Source organism: Neurospora tetrasperma, assembly GCF_000213175.1.
Source record: "Neurospora tetrasperma FGSC 2508 unplaced genomic scaffold NEUTE1scaffold_4, whole genome shotgun sequence".
Taxonomy (NCBI): Eukaryota; Fungi; Ascomycota; class Sordariomycetes; order Sordariales; family Sordariaceae; genus Neurospora; species Neurospora tetrasperma.
In genome coordinates this window covers 1,284,065-1,299,984 of record NW_009799102.1, presented here as the reverse complement: position 1 = coordinate 1,299,984, position 15,920 = coordinate 1,284,065, and the positions used below count along the sequence as shown (strand labels likewise).

Here is a 15,920-nt window from a genome sequence, read left to right as displayed (position 1 = left end):
ACTTCAGGGGTATGTAGGTATGAATCATAACAAGTTAAAGTTTTGGTCGTCTCTCCTCCCGTCTCTTTCTTTCCGTCCCATTTGTAAAACTTGAGGGTATCGTGATTCATATATCGTTCACAGAAGCGCCTCGCCTACGTTCTCCCCTTCGAAGCCAATGGTGGAAAGCTTCTTGACCTTGCGCTTCTCCTTGGCCTTCTCCTCGGCCTTTTTCTGCTTGGCTAGTGTCTGCACCAGTTCGAGGTCGGCAGGGTCGTAGCCCGGGGGCGGGTCGTCGTCGCGGTCAAGGTCGATCTCGCCCATAAGGAGAACGTTCTCGCCGCGAACAACGAAGAGGCCCCGGTCCACGTCGGCGTAGAGCCCCCTGGTCTGGGCGGGTGACTGCGTGCCTGGAGGCACGAATATCCTCTCCTTTGTTTGTTGTAGTACTAGGTTGGCTAGTAATGGTGGGGAAAAAGTGGATTCGCGTTAACACAGTAACCTCTTCATGCTCGTGCTCGTTCGTGCGTGCGTGTGTAGGTGGTCATGTGTTGTGAGAGAGAGGTAGGTTCATGGAGGCATACCAAACTGATCCCAACTGCGGAGGATGCCCGTGAGCTTTCGTCCGTCGCGCAATGCTACCATTAGCTTCTCTGTTGATACCGCGCCGCGCTTGTGTCAGCCTAGTTCCTCCCGTCCAAAGATATGTCCACACTGTTGCTTCTTACTATCGGTGAGGTCGAGGAGTTGGGCAGCTGTGGTGAACATTTGCGCGGGCAACTGCTGGGGCTGGGGAGGACGGCCGCCTCCTAGGAGTCCCGGCGGAGGCATGCCAGGTCCTGGCTGGCCGGGACCCTGAGGGAAGGGCGGCGGTGGGGGTTGATCGTTTATCGAGAGGTGTTCCATGGTTGTGTACTGATGATAGTGGTCTATGTCTTCCAGTCCATCTGTAAACTAGTTTCGGAGGGTATCTTCAAGGTTGTTGAATGGGAAGCGGGATGCAATGATGCGATGGGACAACTGCCCGCCCTGACGTTGCCTGCCCGCACCACATACTAGGTACATAGCTGCCGCCCTCGGCTGCCCTGGGCTTGCTCCGCTGTTTGTGCAGTTCACCCCACTTTCCACGGTGAGAGGCACCGACGACTACGAGAAATGTTCCTTGAGGGACAGCGCGAGTCGCACAGATCTTTTTACCTCTCTACAGTACTCACCAACTTATACGACTCCTGCCATAAGCCTTTAGTGGATTATTTCAACTTCCCGCCGGCAGGCAGTTTGCGTGTATGTACCTACAAGTTCAGCCACATCGCAGGTTGAGCCACAAGATGGAGCGAACTTCAGCTTCAGCATCAGCTCGGCTCATACAAACCTAGGGTACCTATCGCTGCTTCCTGCGGCAGATTGCTCTTACAGCGCCTGTGCGGTGGAGCTTGATCACCGGGCTGTAGTGTAAACACTGCCAGGGCAAGGTGAAACCAAGCGCTGTGCAGCGACCTAACCTACATTATTCAACCCTTGCAGTGTGCACTGAGAAGCCGGTGGCCGGACAATGAGCCGACGGGACCTGCACTGAGGTGACCTGTGCTGGTTTGCCTGTAGTGCCGCACTGCATTCTCCCGGCCTTCTACTTCGGCTCAACCTGCTGTCAACCCCAATCCATCCTGCCTCTCCATATTTCTTCACCTGCACCATACGTACCCTCGCTGTCGACAGTTATACACACAAAGATCCCACGAGGACTATGTCCAAATCCGGTTCGACCACCAGAAGCCGTTCCTTTTCTCTCGTCCTTGCGCTGTAACCATTCTGCGCGCCCGTCCATCGGCGGACGAGGGCAGCTCTCTTCCCGTCGTCCAGTCGACTTTGACTTACTCCAGTCGTCTTCTAGCCTCAAATCTCTGCACTGGGGCACTCTTTCTTCCGCCCACCAGCCTCGCCTTGAGGTTTGCCTCGCCTGGTCTTACTTGGTCCGGATACAATAAAAAACAGGCAACCAAGAAACATATTTACGAGGACCCCCTTCGCCATGGCTTCTACCGACGTTACCATGGCCGACGCGCCTTCCGGGCGGCCTGATCGCCGCTCCAACGCTTCCCCTCCTCCCGGGCAGTCACAGTCACAGTCCAAGAGAGACAAGCGTCGCCAAATGCTTGCCGAACGCATTGCAACCCTTTCCGACAAATGGAGCAAGGACAGAGACCAGGCCTTTCGCGAACAACTACAGAAGATTCAGATTGACACCAGTCTGGTCATGCGAGTCGACCCCTATGTCGACCGACCTTTGGACAGCTTCGAAGAGGATCAGAGACGACTCAACCAGCTCAATGGCGCCGACTCCGACGGTGGTCCACGATCCCTCCTTGACATGGCTGGCCCCAAGTTTGCCAAGTGGATGGAGAACGTACAGGATCTTGCAGAGCAACGCGATTATGCTCTCACCAAATTCAAAGTACGTCTCCCAATCATAACCGTTCAACTCTCCGTCAGTCCAAGTGCCAATGCTGACTCTTGGTTTCGCAGTTTGACTACGAGAAGAAGATCGCCGAATACCTCAACACGCATGCCTATAAGACGGAGCTTGCGAACAGAGAACACAAGGCGCTTGCCTCGACCCTCCGCGACCGATTGATCAACATTATCACTTCGAAAAAATACCGGCTCAACAAGGAGAAGGAGGCCCTCGAGATTGCCGATGCGTCCGCACTCCTCTTACACCCCAACCAATTCAGCATCACAAACCCAGCCAGCCCCGGAGGCACACACGGCAAGCGGGCCACCCGTCTGCGGAGAGAAATGGAGGAGATGAACGGCATGGACAGCAAGAAAAGAAAGCGCAACATGAATGATGACGACGGTTCTCCAGCGCCACAGCGCCGCGCACTCGATCCCAACAGCACTACACCCCTATGGCAGACAGACCGTCTGGTCCAACGCAAGACCACCGGCCCCATCTACAGCATTGACAAGCTGTTCACGGATAAGGAATTGTCAATGACCTACAACCAGTCGGCTTTGGCGGCGCACAAATACATTCTCACCCATAAGCCACGGTTTGACGACTATGGGCGCCCAATCTCGTCCCCCGAGGGTAGTGTTTCCGGTAGCGGCGACCCTGATGACCTCGACTCGGAGTCGGCTCCGTCGGCGCCGATGATGGAGAGGAACGTTTCGCACGCTACTCGCAGCAACAAAAGTGGGGCTAACAATCCCAACTTTGACGACAAACTCATGGGCTTGGAGATGCTCGCTAACTTCGACTTCCCCGGTAACCTTGAGCGTTTGACTAGTAGTCAGGACCCTAAGCAGCCTCCTGCCTTCCCGTCACAATACGTCAAGGGCCATGCAAAGCAGTCTGAGTTTAACACACCGGCAGCACTGGCTAATGACGACGTGACCGGGGACTTGATGGTTATGCATGCCCTAAAGCAGTACGACCAGCTTAACGGCATGGGCGCCAATCTACAGACTGAGCATGGAAGCATGAAGCTTCTTCAGTCGGTGTCGCTCCCGGTCAAAGACCGCAGATTTGTGTCCTTTGTCCAGGGCGAGCGGCCGTCGGAGAACGAACTCAGGCAGCGCCTTGGTCTTCCCCCGATCAAGGAGCCTGTCGAGCCCGAAAGATCTGAGCCAACCAATGGTCTCGGTATCGGCACCCCGTCAAAGGGCGGCCGCTCGGGTACTCCGTCTCATCACCAGTCTCCGGCTAAGGCGCTTGGGGGTGTTTCTATGAGCAGACAGTCTAGCGCCAACGGCGGCGTGGCGATGAGCCGGACCAGCAGCAGAAAGGGACGCGGCGGCCGCGGTGGCTGAAGAGGACGGCGGCCTAGACATGATTAAGAAACGGATTTTGACGACGAGAGCTAAGAGCATTGGTCGGTGATAAGCGGTTCGCAACGACGAAAGAGAGTGTCCAGCGCCGTCTGGCACAAGGTGCTTCACATATTACATTGAATGTTTGCTCCTCTACGATGGTGCCTGTTTTGCCTCCATCGCGCACAGGAAGGGAAAGAGGGACGGAGAGGCGTTTGTTGAGATCTGGATCGAGGGTTGCGCATACATTGAAGGGGTTACGGAGTTTAAGGAAACATGGCTGGACTTTATTATAGTGCTACTTGAGCATTGAACGCTTTCATGCCTGCAGTTGTAGCATTACCATAGGTATTACGTATAGATCCTATTCGGTTCGTTGATTACCGTGGCTCTACCGCATACTGTTTGACATCTCGCTCGTCTTTTCGGAGTCTACTAGGCTTCCCTTTGCTTTGCGCTTATATTATCCCTTCGAATCAATCAATATCGGTAACCACATAAGGCGTTGCTGGAATTTCATTAGCTGATTCAACCAGAGCAAGACTCACAGTCATTCGACTAACTTTTGGTGAAAATTACTGGCTCTATGGAGGAGCAAACACGAAATAGAAAAATTGTTCGCGGACACCGTAATTCAGACATTTGCCAGCAAACGATCCCTCAAAACGCCATTAAACTCTATCAAATTATTGCCTATTCACATTCACTCAGAAGATACTCCAACCCGCCTCCTGTATCCATCATAAAAGAACATGCATCAAGTCAAGGTCCAAAAACCAGGGCCCTCACCTCAATGCTTTCCCGTCCCTCGGCATCCGCTCTCTGTCTCGGATCCTCAAAAGCCGTATGCGGCACCCTTCCCCCCTTCACCTTGCTCCCCTCCTCCAGGTCCTCTTTGCCTGCCCAACTATCAAAGCACTCCAACAGAATCCTTTCGTCGCCCGTCATGCCACTCAAAAAGTACCACTTTTGCCCTTCATCATGCAGCACCCCGGCCGTCTGACCGGTATATCCATTCTTATACCGATGCTCGACGGGCACTATATCTTTGTCGTTTACCGTCTGCGAACTGGCAAACGCCAGCGGGTAGCTTTCCACGGGCCCTTTGTTCAGCGGCCGCCACACGTTGACGATGCGGTACCGGCCCTGCAGCAACTGCTCGGCTTCCTCCGGAGAGGAAGCGTGTCGGCGCACACGTTGCGCGACGGAATAGGCGGTTTGGTCAATGTGTACGCGCTGTACGGGGCCGCGGGGCGCAGAAGGGGAGGTGCGGCGGATGGTGTGGTCGAAGAGGATGACTTTGTTGGAACCGGGGATGGTGTCCAGAAGGAGGCGGGTGACTTCGGGGTAGTAGAGTTGGGAGATGGAGGCGTCGGATGTGAAGTTGGAGCCGTTCTTTGCAAGGTCTTCTTCTGCGGAGGGGGGGAGGCCTTGGACGATCTGGAAGGCGTCGTTGTCGAGTGAAAAGGAAGACTCGAGGCCGCGGATGTCGTGGATGGTGACGGGGAGGGTTTGGTAAGAGTAGTTACGCTCGGGAACGCCAGGGGCCGGGTCGATGTTGTTGAAGGGGCTTGAGCCGTCCGAAGGGGGCTCGTAGAAGTTCAGGGGGGCGACGACGTCACCGCGGGGGACGCGGTCTTCTGAGGTGGTGATGGTCATTGTGTGATGGTATAGGATGAGGAGGTGGAACTTTGGTTGTGGATAGGGTAGTGGGAGGTGTCTTGAGTAAGTATAATACGGCTGCTTTGGTGTTGATAGTGCTGTTGTTGAATGTCTTTCAAACAACGATGATGGGGGTGGTGGATGTGAACGGATTTATATCTTCCTTCACATAAACATTTTCTTCCATTCACATCACACCGGTGATAAAAACCAGAAAACCTCACTGACATTAGTAACATTAATTATAATTTCAAAGCACTAAGTGGATTATAGTTATTCAACAAGATGCTGTACACCAGCGCATCCCAGTGTCGAGATGTTTTTCCGTCACGAGGTTGGACTTACACGTGCGCTTGCTTCAACGCTGGGAACGGTGAAATTGAAGCCATTCGTTAGCACGATCACGCCATGCGAAGGGCGCGCCCATGTTCGGCATTGGAATTAACAAGTTGACAGGTCATCCCCTGCAGTGCCACTGCGGATATAGTCGTGTCGGTCGTTCAGATCTCGGATGGGATAGGTTCGGAATTAGTAATCCGGGTTGGGACGGTGTAAAGGATGGAGTTGTTTTTGTTCCAGTTGCCCTCTAGTGTAATATGGGGTTGTTCTCCTCGGGATTTGTTCCCGTTGTGAATGTCAGCAATGTTATGAGACATGGTGACATGATGCTATCAGTCGAGTTTTTGCAGAACCCCATTGTTCAAGGCCTATTCGATCCAGTGTTGTTGATGATGGTTGAAGAATTGTACGTGTAAAAGATTCCGAAATGTTATGCCGAGGCAATGACGTCGGCGTAAGAGGGGTCCGTGCTCGGCTAAGCATTCCCCAGCCCTGAAAATGTGGACTCTCTCAGCCTGCCTTGCCTGCCAGCTGAAGACCGTTAACGGGGGTCTGTCGAACTGCGGGGACAGTTTTGCGGTCGCGTTCTCATTCGTCCACAATTACAGCTGCTGCTTGGCGACGGATCCAAACCTGTCAATCAATCATGGGGTCGGGTTCGGTCGCCGCAACAACGACGGGAAATTCCAAAGTAAACAATTGCCAGCATTTCGAATTCGCACCTTTTGGATACTGTAGACCGGAGGCTTCATGCGCATGCGCCCTCTGCTGCATCCTTTGCTAACATCTTCATATCGCTTAAACATTCACTCGCTCCATTAACCACACTGTATCCACCACCACCACCACCACACCGGGCCTCATGCGCCCACAACCAGGGCTGCCATGGACGAAGACGAAGACGCGTCCATGATGTCGGTCGACGACATTTCGTCGTCCACGGATCCACTCCTCGAGACGGCCGCCACCCCAGCGTCTCGCTCCGTGACACCGGCGATTCCAGCTCGCCAACCCGCATCGGCGCGTCGCGGTTCCCGTAGAAACCAGCAGCCCACTCCGCGAACCCAGCGAGTCCAAGCCCTTCGAGAAAGCACGCCGAGAAAGCGCATGTTCGAGTTGGACGTTGGAGACGCGCGATCGCCCCAGCGCCTGCTGGTCACTGTCGAAGCCGAAAGCTCGAGAGTCACTTCAAGAAGCAGTGTTAGTCGCCGTCTGTTTCAACACTCGACGCCGACCGCTCGCAGCATCCGCGAAAGAGAAAGAACAACTTCGGTCACGGTTCCCTTGCGCGGCGTGGAGGGTGATGACGACGATGAGATTACTCGACTTGGCGAGTTTGTTACACCGAGGCCGCGCGGAAGGCCACCACGAACAGCTACTCCAGGCACGGCCTTGCGCTCCGAGACACCAAAGACGACAACTCGCCCGATGCGACCAGCGACCCCCGGATTTCAACTGCGCGAAGCACGCTCCTCGTCAAAGGATGTCTTGGATTCAGATGTCACAATCGATTTTAGCAAGCTCGGGTTTACACCAGGGACAAAGCGGCGGATCAGCTTGACACCAGGGCCCAGCAGTCGTGCGCCAAAGCGGAGAAAGGGTGTTTCGTCGCCAGTAAGACAGCCTAGTCTGCTGGGTCCAGGCTCTGCGCGAAGGAAACGAGGCCGGCCGAGGAAAGATTCAATTGCGCACGACCAGTTTTCCGCCCTCATAGACCGAGATCTTACGGCGCTCAAAGAAGACGACTCCGATCATGAGCCTGGGCCCGAAGCGGAATCCAGTCGCGACCAACAAGACCGAAACCGAGGTCGAGACCAGAATCAAGAACATACCCGTCGCGAGCACATTTTTCAACGAGTACCGTCAAACGTCATCTTGGGCAATACGGGTGTTGGTGCTCCCTCAAGTGATGCCCCTGGGCCTGATGAGTCGGAAGGCGACCTGTGGCTGGACAACTCGTTCAATCCACCTCAGGATACACCGGCCGCTCGACGGTGGAACGGGGCACCAAGAGCGCAATCCTCTAGGGTGGAACAGCTGCGACCGGAACCCGCGCGTCAACAAACGCCCCAGCTGGAATCAGAGCTTTCGCACGGGGATGAGTATGTCGAGTTCGCAGACTTTGGTGGCGGCGAATCGCATAGCGACATCGAATCGGGACTCGAGGATGACAATGCGACCCCGAGGGATACACCGGTTCAGCCAACAGAGACTAGGTTGCCAGGCGAAGAATTCACCATGATAGACCCGTATTCGCTACTATCTATGCAGCAGAATTCGAGCTATGTCGAGGAACAAGGGCACGGAGGAGCGCAAAACAAGGATACCCGCGACGGAGATACGACAAGTTTCTACATCAGTAAGACGATCGGGTCGTTGCGGATAAGTCAGCAGGAATCGGACGAGCGATCAAGTCACATCAGGACAATCGATTATTCTGTCAATCCCAATTGGACGACTACACCCAGGGCACCCGTTCCCAGTTACGATCCGCTATATCGATACTCGACAGGCGATAATAGGGGAGAGGCCGAGGTGGTAGAGGAAGAAGAGGAAGAGGGGGATGCGCATGAGCGCAGCGAGTCTCTGGAAAGGCACCAGAATCGACCATATCCAGGAGCGGAACAAGATTCAGAACGGGAAGAGCAAGACCGGGACTCGCGTCGGGATTCGCAACGGGATCGCGAACTAGAGTCGGAACTTGCGCTCGAGCCTGGGTCCGATGCTGGGTCAGAACCAAAAGTAGACTCGAGATCTGAACGTGGAAAGGAGGCGGAATCACAACATGAGCCTGCACTTGAGCCCGAAGAATCCGACATATGGTTTCAAAAAGAACCACGAAGGCGGCAACAACGAGAGCTGCGAAAGGGGAAAACACATGAACCAGAACCCGAACCTGAGCCAGAACCCGCGTCAGAATTCAATACTTGGGTTCGGGCAGAACAAAGACAAGAACATCAATATCGAACACAGTTGGAATCTAGCCTTTTGCATCAGCGGCAAGCAAATCGAACAAGTCGACTGGAACGCGAACGGGAACTAGAACTCGAGCAAATAGCTGGGAATACGCCGGACTTCGAGCCCTTGCCTGAGCAGCGGTCCGAATCACTGCAAGAACCTGAACGTGAGCCGGTTTCTGAACCTCACCTTGAGGAAGAACAGGAGCAGGAGCAGGAGCTTGAGGATAATCTGGAGTATGAGCGACAACAGGAAAGTGAAGCAGAAGCACGGCAGGAACAAGCACAACAGCCCCAGTCAAGGCGGGTAAAGTCACCACACCAACAGAAAGCCCGGTCGCTTGAAAGACAACTGGATGTAGATGTCCGTGGTGATGTTGGGGTGGATTCGTCAAACCGCTCTGTGGACTATGACCAATGTGAAATACAGGAATCAAGTGTCCTATATCACGGCCATCTTCGACGAGAATCGCGAGGCGCTCTGCCACCTGAACCATCAAGTCCGTTATTTAGAAAATCTCAGACAGATGTTCAGCATCAGACAACAAAGACAAGTATTCAGCCCTCTGTCGAGCGGCCTTCATCTGTGAATAACACCCTCCCCTTACATGCATCGAACAGTATTCTGACACCTGATAAGACACCATCTCCTGTCCCTCCAGAACCTCGCGACTACGACTTCCAGGACGACTTCGGTACTCATGCCAACGTAGAGGCAGACATCGACGACGCTGAGCTTAACGATGATGAGCAAAGACAGCCCACCGAGTCTACCGAGCCCACTCCAGACGATGAAATGCCTTCCTCTCCCCCAACTGGAAGTTTTTCTCGACACGAGCAGCAGCGCCCCGAACCTCCATTATGCCGAGTCAGATCCAACTCGAACGAGACCCCGGCCGACCGACTGACATCTTTGGCCCCGCCAGGTCTTCCGGCACTTAACCCTCAGAACTTGATGCCCCCACCTGACTCACAAAACCGGCCGGCTCTATCTCCAATCATCAGAGCTGGTGAAGCACTGCAACAGGTAACCTCGGACCCTCCGTCGCCTCCAGGTATGGGAAGCTTTCTGCGCAGTCCCTTCCGAGGGGTGCCTGAGGTCAAAGACAGCCGATCACCCTCACCGTCGGCCTCCAGAGCTTCTCAACTCCAGCCTCAATCCCAACCGCAGGCTCAACCCCAATCTCAGCCGTTGCCCCAAGCCCAGTTTGAGAATGCCCGTAATCAGCCTGAAAGATCTGGATTCGGCTTGTTTGGCTCGATAAAAAATCTGGTAGCCCAAGGAGCGCAAGTTTTATCGCCACGGAATGCTTCGAGGCAGGCTTCCATTAATACCGGGGAAAGCTCCAGACAAGCATCAGCCACTGCTGGCGCGACTAGTTCCATGGACATCGCCATGGACGACCCGTTTGGTCCAGATCCACCCGGTTCTTCTAGAGGAAGCACCGGGCGCAACTCGCTCTTTGGCAGCAGGATGAGCAAGCGCGATTCCGGTAGTCAAGACGCCAGTGGCACTGCTAGTGCCAGTGCCAGCTTCGAGAAACAATCTCAGGCCAGCGCTAGCCTTGAGAGACAAAGTCGCGCGAGTAGCAGTTCTGACAGGCAGGCTCATGGTTACAATGGATTTGGAAGGCAGTTTGAAGGTAATGCTGGCTTTGACAGGTGGAGTCAAGTTAATGCTGGCACTGGCAGTCAACGCCAAGTCTTCGGCGAACCATATGCTCAAGGTGATGCGGGTTTTGGCAGCCAACGCCAAATCTTCGGGGAACCGTATGCTCAAGGCAGCACCGCCGGCTTTGAAAGATCGGCACAAGCGGACGCTAATCTTGGTGGACGAAGTCAGGCCAATACCAGCTTTGACCGACAAGCCGATGCAAGCACAAGTTTCGGCAGATCTCAAGTTCAGGCTAGCAGCAGCCATGCCATAAAGCAACCTTCAGTGACTACCAAATTTGACAGACAGCGTCAAGCAAACAACAGCTTCGAACATCAGGAAGCTGAGGCTAGCACTACTAACGACAGACAAGCCCAATCCGAGACGAGCTTCGCGAGCCAACGTCAAGCGAGCACCAGTTCTTCCACCCGACAACCTCAAGCCAACCCCACCTTCGGCAGCACCAAAAGGGCTGCTTCCTCCATCTCCGAGCCCGAGCGCGAACGCGAACAGCGCGAGCATGAACATGAGCATGAAGCCATGGACTGGCAAGCAGAGGAATCCAGTCACAGTCACGAAATCAACGTGACCCGTGACAGGTCCGCCTCCGCTAGCCTTGGTTTTCACAACAGCAGCAGCCATCACAATAGCTCTGGAGAACGAGAACATACTGCTACTCGAGAGGAAAACTCTACTCGGAGATCAGGATCAGTCCAAAAAGATCATGATCATCGGGAGCCTTCCGAACCCGAAGCTCATCGTGATTATAAGAAAGTCGTTGAGGTGGAAACGGTCACAGAGGAGAGAGAGGAAGAAAGAATCTGGGGATCCTACGGAGGTGATGCCAGGGCCAGGTCCAGCTTCAGGGAGAGTAGTAGTAATAGTGATTCTGGCAGGAGACATGGACGGCCGGAACACTCTACCTTGAGAAGATCAGTAGGAGAAGAGCGAGAGCAGGAACGGGAAAGGGAACCAAAGGCTCGCTTTAGGGAAAGCGTCGAAGTCGAGACGGTGACTGAAGAAAGAGAGGAAGAGCGGATTTACGGAGGAGGTGATGCCAGGTCTAGCAGCTTCAGGGAGAGTAGTCATTCTTCTAGGAGACACGGACATGGACGGGATGGTCACCGACATGGTTCTTCTCGGCACAGGTCTTCGGAAGAGCGGGAGACGACAAGGGAAGAACGGGAACGAAGCGAAGCAAGGGAGCGGGGAAGGAGAGAGGTGACGGAGGAGATCGTAGAAGAAGTCCGGGAGGAGGAGTATGAGCATGGGAGCGAACACTGTCACTCGGGTGGTCGTCCCTCGAGTGGTCGTGAGGAGGTGGAGAGCTACCGACATGGGAGCTCCCGTTCTGACCGATCTGACCGAGGTAAAGCCTCGTCTTCTCGACAAAGGTCGGAAGAGCGAGAGACGAGGGAAGATCGGGAAAGGAGAGAACAAGGGGCGAGAGAGGTGACCGAAGAAATTATGGAGGAGGTCCGGGAAGAGTATGAGCATGAGAGCGAACACTACCGCTGGGGCGGTCATGGTGAGGAGAACCGCCGACATGGGTCCTCCCACTCCAACCGATCCGACCGAGGTAAAGCCTCGTCTTCTTCTTCTGGGGAACGTGGTCACCGCCAGCGAAGTTCTGGCGAACGAGAAGCGAGGGAAGTGCGCGAGATGACAGAAGAAATCGTGGAGGAGGAGCGGCATGAGTATGAAGAGGAAAGAGGAGGCCGCCGTTCTAGTCACGTTGAAGAGAGTCATCGCCACTGGTCACGCGGGCCGCGCGGGTCGCAGTCCAGCCGAGCTAGCGATTCTAGGCAAAACGACCACATGCGCGGCTTAAAGGAACGGGATACCAGAGAGGTGACTGAAGCCGAGGACGAGCGGCATGAGTATGAAGAGGAAAGAAAAGGGCAGCACTCGGGCTTTGTGGAAGAAAGCAGTCAGAGACAAGAGTCCCATTCCGGCCGAGGCGGAGATTCCTGGCGGCGTGACCACCAGCGAAGTTCGGCAAAGCCAAAGAGGAGAGAGTCGGAGGAAGCCCGAGATGACTTTGCAAAGGAAGGTCAAGAGCATCGGGCGAGTCGTGGTTCGGAGACAAGTCGTCAACGCGAGTCGCTCCTTGGGCGTGGCAAGACTTCCTCGCGAAGTGATCAACTGCGAGGCTTGGGAGAGGCTCAAGCGACTGAAGTGGAAAGGGCACGCCATGATGACTTTACCGAACGTGAATACTACAATACTCCTCATGCGGAAGAGAGCCATCAACGTGAAGAATCTCCGCTTGAACATCGAAGAGACGAGCACGAGCACGAGCACGAGCAAGACCACCGGGAGGATTATATGGAGGAAGAAGAAGAGGGCCATCACCAAGCTCAGCAAGGGGAACAAGCAAGGGAGCAACATGAAGAGGAGGAAGAGGAGGAGGAGGATCTTTTCCTCCTCGAAGCCATGCGTTCATCTCCCGCAGTCAAAGCCAAATCCACCCTAAAGGAGAACGATCCTGCCAGCTTCCTTCCCTCAACTCATCAGCTCCAGCCTAGCTCCCGCTGGCATTCCAACAAGAGTCAAATGGTTCGGGATCAGTTGAACACAGCCGCAGACAAGAGTGATGAGCTGGAAGAGTTTAGCCTCCTTCATTCCAGTCGGGCCAAGAAGTTCCGGCCTGCGTTGAAGCCCGTTCCGAACAAGAAAGCGAATCTCTCGAGCTTCTTCTCGTCGCCTGCACCTATTCCGGAAATCAGTTTACAGGGTCCAGAGGGTAATGCTTCTCTTCGACCTGGGCCCGAAGTGCTCGATAGGCAAAGTCAAGCCAATGGCAAGGTGTCATCTGGTCCGGGAGCCCTTTCGGAGCGGTCACAGACTCTTCCTACAGGTCAGGAAGCTGAGAGGAAGCTTGGAACGACTCCCACAGGCCGCGTTCCATCATCTCAGCGTCTCTCTGTGCCAGTTTCCCAAAAGCCGTTCCAGCCTTCACCTCTGGGTACAGCGCCCGTGTTATCAGGGCAATCCTCCCGACCCTTGCAACCGGCACAACGTGTACTTCGACACTCTTCCTCCATCATCGGTTCCTCTTCACCACCACAGTCTGGCAGCATCTACACCCCGGTCCCGCAGAAACAGAACTTCACTCCAGTGCGACGCGAACCAGGCGCTAAGCTCCCCTTGTTCGAACGGGGCGGCGGGACTAAGCCCAGCACTGTCACGACCTTGCCTCTCAAAGACAACGACTCAGGCTCAGGCACCACTCCGAATTCGATAACTGACAAACCTAAGCAGTTGCTCTTTGGTCTTAAGGAGTCCATTTCCAAGCTGTTCTCGGACCCGCCCGCTAAGAGCGTTGAGTACGGACCGGAGAACGACAATGAAGAAGAGCAAGAGCCTGAAGAAGACATGGACGACTATGACGAGATAGTGGAACTCGAGGAAGAACAATCATCCACCGAGGAAAGCTTCGAACCACCTCCGCTTCGAACTCTACCCGACAAGAACTCTTCCCCTATCAAGTCTGCCTTGCGACCGCCGACCAAGGGCCATACGCCCGGCCGCGCGGTGCAGTTTGCCAACAGTGTCCGACAGTCGCCTACTCCTCGGCGCAGCGCAGACGTCCAACAGAGGCGGCCTGTATTCGGGGGCCGTTCCACTCCTGTGATTATCACCAGCTCGCCCAGTACCCACACGGAGAGCAGTCCTGTTCCTAGTCCTGCGGGCTCGGAGAGGATTGAGGAGAATGCGCCTGGGGGGTATGAGGAGGATTACCAGGACGAGGAACAGCATGAACTGGATGACGCGGCGGATACGGACATGGACATGGACATGGATGATGATATTGAATGGTACGAGCATAAACCGGCGCCAGCACCAGTAGTCCAAGCACCAAGACCTGCGCCTCCATTCCCTCGCCCACTGAGCCCTGGACGAGGACGGCAACGGCAGCAGCAACAGCAACAGGAATTACAACCACAACAACAACAACAACAATCACAAGTTGCTGCTGCACCACGTCAACCACCAGCAGCACAACCGCCGCTCATCAAACCTACATCCACCCTCGAAAACTCCCCCGTCATCCGCTCGGGCGTCTCTCTCTTTGGCTACGGTCGCCGCAAATCACTACCGCCTCCTATTCCGCCTTCCAACCGTAACATCGTCACGCCTCTGCAGCCGCTTTATCCCTCTCTCCCACCAGTTTCCTCTTTCGGGCAGCAACAACAACAACAAAAACAATCCTCTCAGCCATCAACCTCGACCTCAACCTTGACCTCTCAACACCATAACGGCCAAGCCTCCACCGCTGCTTCCACCGCTGCTTCCACCGGTACTTCCACCACCACCACATCTCACCACCACCAACAAGAACAACACCTCCCCCCACCAACCCACCTCTGGAGCACCTCCCACTGGGACATCCTCTCCTCCGTCATCCACGCCCACCGCGCCCTCCAATCCCAATCCCAATCCCAATCCAAAGGCAAAGGCAAACAACGGGCCGCCGCCCCCACCCATCTCTACTACCCTCACTCCCCCACCCTCTCCTCCTTTCTGCACCAAACGTACCGCCCCTCCCCTCAACAAACCACCTACGACCCCGTCACGCGTTTACCTATTGACGAGTCGGTGGTGATTGAGCAATGGCATTTGGACGTCGTGTACGAGTTTCGGGAGATGTTTAGACGGGCTTGGGGAACGGATGAACTTTACGGGGGTGTTTTTGCGATGGATGAACAGGAAAAGGGGGGGTGGAGTGAGGGGGAGTTGGTCAGACGGGTGTATGCGTTTTTGGTGGGGGAGAGGAGGAGGAGGGAGGGACGGGTTGATAGGGGGAGGAGAAGAAGGGGGAGGGGGGTCGTTTGTTAGTTGAGAGGTATGTGTGGGAATTTGTGTGTGCTGTCGGGTTAATTGTGTATTGAGCGTGGGGAAGGACATTAAAGAACGGGCATGGATGGATGGATGGATGGATGGATGGATGGATGGGAAGGGAAGAAGGGAAGAACAGTGAAAGAAGGAACTGGATACCCAAAGTATAACTGGATGGATGCATGAGTAGGAGATACCATGTTGTTAAATGGTTCTTTGTACAAACATTGGTTGTTTCTAGTTTCTGAAATTTGGACATACAATATCACATATCTGCAACACTTTGAAAGACCAGACCGCCACCATTGCTCAAAACTTAGACTTATGATCATGCGGTTTATCGTGTTTAGTTCAGTACGCCCGACTAATACCATATCTAAGCGTAATGTTACAGACGAACCCCATGCTGTAAACCCTTAAACCATCCATCCATCCATCCATTTAAACCCTGCTTCTGCCTTGAACCTCGCTTTTTACTCAAGCTGCGAGGCCTGGGTGGGTATAAAGTACATCAACCACATTTGCTAAGCTTCTCAATGGTCTTCAGCGCCGCATCGTACGCCTCATCCCGGTGCGTCTCATCGTAATGATGAAGGCAGCCGGCGCCTGGTCTAGCACTCCAATGATCACCTTGTTCAAGGATCAATCTGCGACAGCTTCTTTTCACTTGCTGG

At 54.5% G+C, this 15,920-nt stretch overlaps 4 protein-coding genes across 4 annotated transcripts; 2 read left to right on the top strand and 2 right to left on the bottom strand.

The window, feature by feature from the left end:
• Window positions 1–117: 117 nt before the first annotated feature.
• Window positions 118–810, bottom strand: NEUTE1DRAFT_45645 (uncharacterized protein; the record flags this gene model as incomplete). The annotated part of the gene is made up of 3 exons (XM_009853348.1): window positions 118–437; window positions 564–632; window positions 708–810. 3 exons carry the CDS (start codon window positions 808–810, stop codon window positions 118–120), a joined length of 492 nt encoding a protein of 163 aa, XP_009851650.1.
• A 1,125-nt stretch (window positions 811–1,935) lies between these two features.
• NEUTE1DRAFT_64926 (uncharacterized protein) lies at window positions 1,936–4,173 on the top strand (the record flags this gene model as incomplete). The annotated part of the gene is made up of 2 exons (XM_009853706.1): window positions 1,936–2,431; window positions 2,503–4,173. The coding sequence occupies 2 exons, from the start codon at window positions 2,009–2,011 to the stop codon at window positions 3,790–3,792; spliced, it is 1,713 nt and encodes a 570-aa protein (XP_009852008.1).
• Window positions 4,174–4,499: 326 nt separating this feature from the next.
• On the bottom strand, window positions 4,500–5,451 carry NEUTE1DRAFT_44048 (uncharacterized protein; the record flags this gene model as incomplete). Its single annotated transcript, XM_009853271.1, has 2 exons — window positions 4,500–4,523; window positions 4,582–5,451. 2 exons carry the CDS (start codon window positions 5,449–5,451, stop codon window positions 4,500–4,502), a joined length of 894 nt encoding a protein of 297 aa, XP_009851573.1.
• Window positions 5,452–6,678: 1,227 nt separating this feature from the next.
• NEUTE1DRAFT_83603 (uncharacterized protein) lies at window positions 6,679–15,246 on the top strand (the record flags this gene model as incomplete). The annotated part of the gene is made up of 2 exons (XM_009853705.1): window positions 6,679–10,477; window positions 10,532–15,246. 2 exons carry the CDS (start codon window positions 6,679–6,681, stop codon window positions 15,244–15,246), a joined length of 8,514 nt encoding a protein of 2,837 aa, XP_009852007.1.
• Window positions 15,247–15,920: the final 674 nt, after the last annotated feature.